General features: G+C 34.3%; 1 protein-coding gene across 1 annotated transcript; it reads right to left on the reverse strand.

Moving 5' to 3' along the window:
- Nucleotides 1-1,751: 1,751 nt before the first annotated feature.
- Nucleotides 1,752-7,428, reverse strand: LOC107847917 (uncharacterized protein At4g28440; the record flags this gene model as incomplete). Its single annotated transcript, XM_047399661.1, is given in 2 exon segments — nt 1,752-2,305; nt 7,212-7,428. Coding segments are annotated over 2 exon segments (396 nt in total). The 3' UTR covers nt 1,752-2,114.
- Between the last annotated feature and the right edge of the window lie 446 nt (nt 7,429-7,874).

Consider the following 7,874-nt stretch of genomic DNA (forward strand, 5'->3'; position numbering starts at 1 on the left):
TTTTTTATCAAATATTATTATTTTTTTAATATGTAAATGACTTATAATAATTAATTAGGTGTGATATAGTAAAATCACGGGTTAAAGCAGCTGAAGTAGACATGTCATAAATAGTTATTTATTTTTTATTAAATATCATTAATTTTTTAATACCTAGATGACTTATATTAATTAATTAGGAGTGATATAGTAAAATCACATTAGGGATGATATAGTAAAATCACGGGTAGAAATACCTGTAACAGACATGTCATAACTATTTATTTATTTTTTTATTAAATATTATTATTTTTAATATGTAAATGACTTATAATAAATAATTAGGTGTAATATAGTAAAATAACGGGATAAAGCAACTAAAGTAGATATGTCATAAATGGTTATTTCTTTTTTTATTAAATATTATTAATTTTTTAATGCCTAGATAACTTATAATAATTAATTAGAAGTGATATAGTAAAATTACGATTGAAGCAGACGTGTCATAAATGTCAATTTTACTTTTTAAAATTAAGAGAAAATAGTCAAAAGCCCCCCCCCCCCCTCCCCACAATCTTTACCCCAAATTCCAACTACACACTTATACGTTGCAAGGGTCCTATGACCCCACCCCCCAAACTATTTTAAAATTGAATTATTACCCCCAACGCTGACATGGCAAGAGAGTGTGTTTCACTCTCTTTAGAAGAGAGTGTGTTTCACTCTCTTTAGAAGAGAGTGAGAAAGAAAATAATTTCTTAAAAATTTATTTTTAATATTTCTTTAAATAAATATATATAATTTTAATTATTATTTTTATTTCTTCTTCATTTCTTCTTCTTCTTCAATTTTTCTTCTTCTTCTTCAATGGAATCCAAGAACTCATCAATGGCATTTCTTCTTCTCCTTCTCCTTCTCCATCTTCTCCTTCTCCTTCTCCCTCTTCTTCTTCTCCTCCTTCTTCTTCTCCTTCTCGAGAAGGAGAAGGAGAAGGAGAAGGAGAAGGAGGAGAAGGAGGAGAAGAAGAGGGAGAAGGAGAATCAGAAGGAGGAGGAGAAAGAGGAGGAGGAAGAAGAGGAGGGAGAAGAAGAAGAGGAGGAGGAAGAAGAGGAGGACCCTTGCAGCGCGTGTAGACCACCAATTAAAATTAAATCTGAGTATGAGCTTTTAGACGGATAGATATTCCACTTTAAAATAGTTTGGGGGATAATAATTCCATTTTAAAATAGTTCAGGGGGTCATAGGACCCTTGCAAAGTATAAGTGTGTAGTTGAAATTTGAGCTAAAGATTGGGGGACTTTTGACTATTTTCTTTTAAATTAAACATTATTAATTTTCTTATATGTAAATAACCTATGATAATTAATTAAGAGTAACATAGTAAAATCACGATATAGTTGAAGCAGGCATGTCGACAAAGTGTTGCTTACTTCTTCACACTTTTAAACAGTTGAAAAGCAACTTTAGAGTATAATTACCATAATTAACAAATTATGTGATTGGACTGAGATTGTCATTGCAATTATGTTATTTCAAAACCAAATCTTATGTTTGCAATTTATCCACAATGTTGAGACTCTGTATTGTTAGTTTTTGCTCTGGTCCAAGACAGTCTTCAGAGCTAGGACATTGGTCCATTCGTTAGGTACACATCACGAGTCCAAACAAAAGGCTGATATTTGATGTACATGCATATGCACACGTCTCGAGTTCGAACTGTGTCGTGAAAAGGCTGATATTTAAATGGAGAGTAAAAGAATGAACTCATCATATAGCTGGCCCTCAGAAATTTCTCAATTATTTAAAAAAATAAAAAGGGAAAGAAGTTATGATAAGCACTACATAAAGAAAGTTCTAGGGTGGCTACATAACAAAACAAAGTGCATAATATTGTGAATGACCAATCCTCCAAATAAATAAACAAGCAAGTTGTACTACTGTTTATTGCAGTTACATGCTTGCTATCTAGAAAAACATTGGACCAGTCACCTTCCACTACAAAAAAGACTTTCCGACTTAAACAAAACAAGCAGTTTTCCTCAGCTGATGAAGCCACATTAGCATATCTCTAAAGAACGAAACTTAGTTATATTCTCTGCAAACGGGACATTACCATCGGGATGTGATGCCTCGATTCACTGCTCAACAACAGTCACTTGTTCAAACTCAATAAGGGACAGATTACTGTCTTCCTTGACAGAGAAACTAGCAGGTTCGGTAACTTCAATACGTCCCCACCTGTCCACTGCAAGCCTCATTGATCCCTTGAACATATCAATTTTCGCATTGCGCAGAATTACAGTAGCACCTTCTTTCATCATGTCGACTGAAAGAGAAAATCATGTAGTTAACAGAAGGATGAGATAAAGAGATTATAATATCTAATGGAATCCACAGAAGTAGTGTTCAAGGGGGAAAATCCGGAGAAATTCAAGGTGCATGAAAACATTTGTACCCATGTTCTCTAGAGATGCATGTTGTCTTGAGAGTGAATTCTTCATAATTTCATAACAAAAAATAATTCCTAAAGAATCATCAATGAAGCAGTTCATGAATTCAAATCGAAGAGTTTATGCATCCAAATCACAGCCATCACATGAAGGTTACAGTTCATAAAAAGAAAGAGATAGAAGACTCAGTTAAGCAAATCAAGAAAGCTGAATATGAAACAAGCGCAAAGAGAGATCTCTCTGGCTAAATATCAAATTTTACTACTCTCCTTCCTTGAAATAGTTAATATTGATGTTTGCAAGACGCAGAAAAAATAAGAAGTCAGCTTTCTTGTGAGAAAACTGGGCTCGGGCTACTGATTTCTGAAAAAAAAAAAAAGAGAGGATAAAGCCAAGCTTGGCTTGAATCGCAGAGCTAACTGTACAGAAGAAACTTGTGAATGAGACTTGTACACAATTACAGTTCATTCCGTAGTATCTGATAACATGCAATCTTCATCCAAGTAAAGACGTGTAGCATAATACCAATGAGTGAATGATATCTGCCATACGAATACAGTTCATTCTTTTCCTAAAAAAAAATTACAGTTTATCCTTAATTTTTGTATGAGTCACCAGCAAATGTATGCCTACTTGGTAGTGTGCTGCTTAATTTTTGAATGAGTCACCTAAAATAATTAGGTATGCCTACTTGGCGGTGTTCCTTTCATTATGTATGTAAGTCACTGACAGGGAAGAGTTTATGGCTTTCCTCTTCCTACTTTTTTCACTGATCCAGGAAATTGAAAATTTAATTTTTTTTTTTTTTTGCTCAATAAAGTTGGAGAAGTAATGTAGGTTTTCAGAATAGCGGTTTTCTCGAAAATCAGACAAGTTATTCAGTTTCAATGACTCCAAGAAAGAGCTATTCAGAAGAATAACATGTCGAATGCCAACTGACTGCCTCAATTCATTCACATCTCACTAAGTAGATTCTCAACAGCAAGACTGCAAAATGAGCTTTTGGTAAGGTTTCCTACTTTTTAGTATACTAGTATACGGGTGTGTTTTTCAATTCTTTTGATGAATTTTTCTTTTTTGATGAGGGCCTTTTTTTTTTTTTTGATAACCGTGGTGTCCGAGTCAGTTTTCGCGCACCTAAACAAAGTGAAATTTATTACAAGATCAATTTAAAAAAAAAAAAGAGTACAAAATCAAGGGGCAGTCCGGTGCACTAAAGCTCCCCCGAAGGACCCGACAACAAGGATCAATTGTACGCATCCTTACTTTGCAAAGCCAGAGGCCGGTTCCACGGCTTAAACACACGACCTCCTGGTCACATGGCAGTAACTTTAAGTCTTTACTAGTTACTCCAAGGCTCCCCCTTCTATCTTATCAAGAATAATGGAATTTGTTTTATAACCATGGTAAGGGGTGGGCTTTCGGTTCTTCAATTATCAACTACGGAAAAATGTGCACCGAACTAATTCGGTTCGTTTCGATTTTTTCATATTCGGTTCGGTTTAATTCGATTTTACTAAAACAGTTTTTACATTCAAATAAGTGAAATCAAATGAGAACCAAATACCCTCTTTTACTTCGGTGGTAAATAAAATGAGGACCAAAAGCTTCGTCAACGATTATCTAAGTTACTCGGACTCTTCACTTTTGGTGCCACACCCATGTCGACACGACATGGATGTGGGTGTGGGCGTGGGTGTGAGTGTGGGATCCGTACCCGATATGGTCAACTGATTTTGAGTACTTTGATCAACATCAACTGAAAAAGTCCGGACAGATTTAAAAAATTTTGTAAGAAACAAAAGTTAAGGTGAAATTGAAGAAAATGGAATACCTTGTATATAGAAATTTCTGTATTATTGCTTTTTCCTTCCATCTTATTTCAGGATTTTCGTCTTGAACAATATTTTCTCCTCAAGTTTTTACATAATATCTCATCATTTATGTTTTATAACTCTATTTTTAGATATTTCAATTATTTTTCGCCGAATTCCCACACCCGTATCCATCCCTAGATCCATATCCCCGAATCTTTAAATTGAGACCATGAAGGATCCGACCTCTAGATCCATACCGTATCGAACACCCGCACCCGAGTTCGAGCAACTTAGACGATTATTTCAGTACAAATAACCGAAGCTTTGCCATTAGCTTTGCTGATCTAAGCAAAGAAATTGGGAAATATACACAGTATTATAGCGCCCTAGTTAACAAATTTCGACTGAGCTTTATGGAATTGAATAATTTTCGAAAAATAAATTGTTTATTGTTTATTTGGTTGCCAGAAATATTTTTAACCAAAGATAGAAATGATTTATCCCTCGCATATTCAACAGGCCAAAAACTAGTAGAAGCAAGGACATCACCGATAGATGCAAACTCAAAAAATAAGATCTCTAGAGATTCTGCAGCAGCTTTAAGCTTGATAGCATTGAGCATCACCATATGGGCTTTGGACTTTGAAAAGTTATGGACCAAAATATGAGTTAATATGTAATTTAGAATATTTCTTAAAAATTTTTTTAGTAGAAGTCCCGATTCTTCGGTGCACCGAAAAACGCGACCCTTAAACCGAACACCGAACCGATAAAAAAACGAAACTGAATCAAAGAACTACATTAGTTTGGTTCAGTTTTTTTGTTATTTATGCCCATGCCTAAACGTGGTGTACGGACCAGCTTCATGCACCTCGACAAATTTCACCAGAAATCTGCCACCTCGCACCAACAACAGGTACTAGATAACTCTGTCCACCAAGACCAGGATAAATGGGAATAAATAACCTAATGTTTTTGTCTCCGCTAGGATTTGAACCTGGATCTCAGGGTTCTTAACCCACTCCACACCATTGGGTGACGAATCCTGGAAAATTTAGCCTCAATAAATCCAGGAACTCAACAATTTATCCATGTCTTCTATCATAGTTTCCTTAATACACATTTGTTTTTCCCTTTAAAACATGTTTTGTTTCTTCAAGCCAAATAGTCCACTTGATGCACAAAGGAACTGTTCTTCAAATCTTCTTGAGCCTACTACCAGACTTATGATCTTTCCAGCATTGGAATAACCGTGAGATATAAAGAACCTCCCATAAGAACTCCTAAATTGTCTTAAAAGATACTTTCCCATTATTGGAATGATATGGACCCAAACTGGTAAATGCTTTTCAATCTTTATTTTTCTCATATTCATGTATCATAGATCGGCAAGAACTGAACCTATTCCAACAGCCTTTATACCATGTTCAAGACTCCTAGTAACTACAACCCTAAAGTTTCTACTGCTCTTTCACTTCGTTGTTCTACTTTCGAGAAAGAAAAGTGGTAAACACCAGAGAAACTAGTTTCTTTTTAATTTGAACTCTTTTTCAACAAAAATGTTAGTCCTTAGGTTCACTGCTCTTCACCCACATAACTATATAGTAACAACAACACACTAGACAAAGTTCTGCATCTGTGGAAAAATAAAATCTTTCAATTGAGCAATTCTTTCCAACTACTGACCACTAAAAGCTTTACACATATTGGAAGCACCCAGTTACACCTTATGCGAGAGCAATCATAATGAACATGCTCCTATTCGTTGTTTTATAATATTATGGCTTTTAAAATTGACCAAACCTCATCTAGTAATGAGATCCAATACTTTTTTCCTGAGCAGCACTTCATCCCTAAACTAAGGTTGTCTCAAGGAAAAAGCCTTGTGAAATAGACACAACTTGAATAGAATTTTGGTGTAATCTACCAATATTATCTCCTATCATATTGGACCATAAATAGGATACAAAGTCTTAAGTATGCATCATATTATGCATACAAAATTTTAGGGATGGTCTGGCTTTAAAACAACCGTAAAGAAGATTATAGAAGAACCATTAAATTTATCGCCCTCATACATTTTCCGGTCACCAAGTGATACTATCTTAGACCTTAGACCCGATAAGAACCTGAAATTCAGAGAACTCAATGGTGTGGCCTTACATATAAATGCTAAGACATTTTAATCCGAACCACACCAATTAATCCTTAGGCTTAGCATTAAGCATTAGATCACACTGCACAACCTATTTGAGCATATGTCAAGAACATCATTGTTCTTATTTTTTTTTCCTTCAACAACATTAGCACATCAAGTTCACAGCAGTGTAATCAGACCACCAAAACACAAACATAAACACTAAGACCATCAACTCCTTTGTTCAGTCAATAATCATTTAAAATACAGTATTTACAACCATTATACCCTTATAATCAAGATTAATCCCAAACAAAATCGCAGCAAATTAAAATGGCTCCACGAAATTGCCACAACATCAGCTCCTTTGTTCAGTCAATTAAAATTAAGGATACAGTCTTTACTACCACTATAAGCTTCTAATCCAGATTAATCTCATATGAATGTCCTAGCAAATTAGAATGAATCCACGAAATTGCCACCACTGTGAGCCCCTTGAAAATGTTATTACTCCCTCTGGTTCAATTTGTTTGGCTTACTATCCTCTTTAGTCCGTTTCAAAAAGAATGTCTCTTTCTTTTTTTTGCTAACTTTTTTATTCTAACTTTCCACGTGGCACGTTTAAACACAATTCTACATATCTTCATTTTAAGACCACGATATTCAAAAGTCTCCTTTATTTTCTTACACTTCGTGCCAAACCAAAGCCATACAATCAAATTGAAACGGAGGGAGTATTACACAATGGGATTCTCTCCTTTTATATATAGATACTGAATGCTGGATTGAAACCAAAAGATCAAAAAAATGAGAAAACAAATGCAATACCTTGATCATTTCTAGCAGTGAAAATGATCATCCCAGTCTCATCACCAACCAAACATTCAGCCAATCGCATCTGACGGCCTTGATTTCCCCTTGGTACTACCATTTTAGTATTAACGACCTTCACAGTAAGATTTAGCCCTGTAGCCATTGGTCTAAGTTGATCAACCTTAGTAAAAACTGGTTGCTGCTTCTTTGGTTCACCCATTTTTATTTATACCTAACAAAAACTCAAAAAGCTCAAATCTTTACACGGGCCCAAATTAAGAAATTGACAAATTAACTCAATACACATGCAGAAAATAAAAAGACCACACATACACAAATCAAGAAACTGAAAAATAAACTCAAATACATAAGCAGAAAATAAAAAGATCAATTTTTTACATATAGCCAAATAACTCAAAAACATATTCAGAAAATAAAAGGATCAAATTTTTACACATACCCAAATCAAGAAACTTTAAAATAATCACAAAAACATAATCAGAGAATAAAAACATCAAATTTTTACACATCACCCAAATCAGAAAATACAACAAATCAAAGAAAAAAACAAATCTTGAAGTTATATATGCAAGTTCTTGAATTTATTATATTGAAGTACTTGGAGTTATGAAGAAATAATAATAATAATAATAATAATAATAATAATAATAATAATAA

The sequence above is a fragment of the Capsicum annuum genome, chromosome 11 (assembly GCF_002878395.1).
Source record: "Capsicum annuum cultivar UCD-10X-F1 chromosome 11, UCD10Xv1.1, whole genome shotgun sequence".
NCBI lineage: Eukaryota > Viridiplantae > Streptophyta > Magnoliopsida > Solanales > Solanaceae > Capsicum > Capsicum annuum.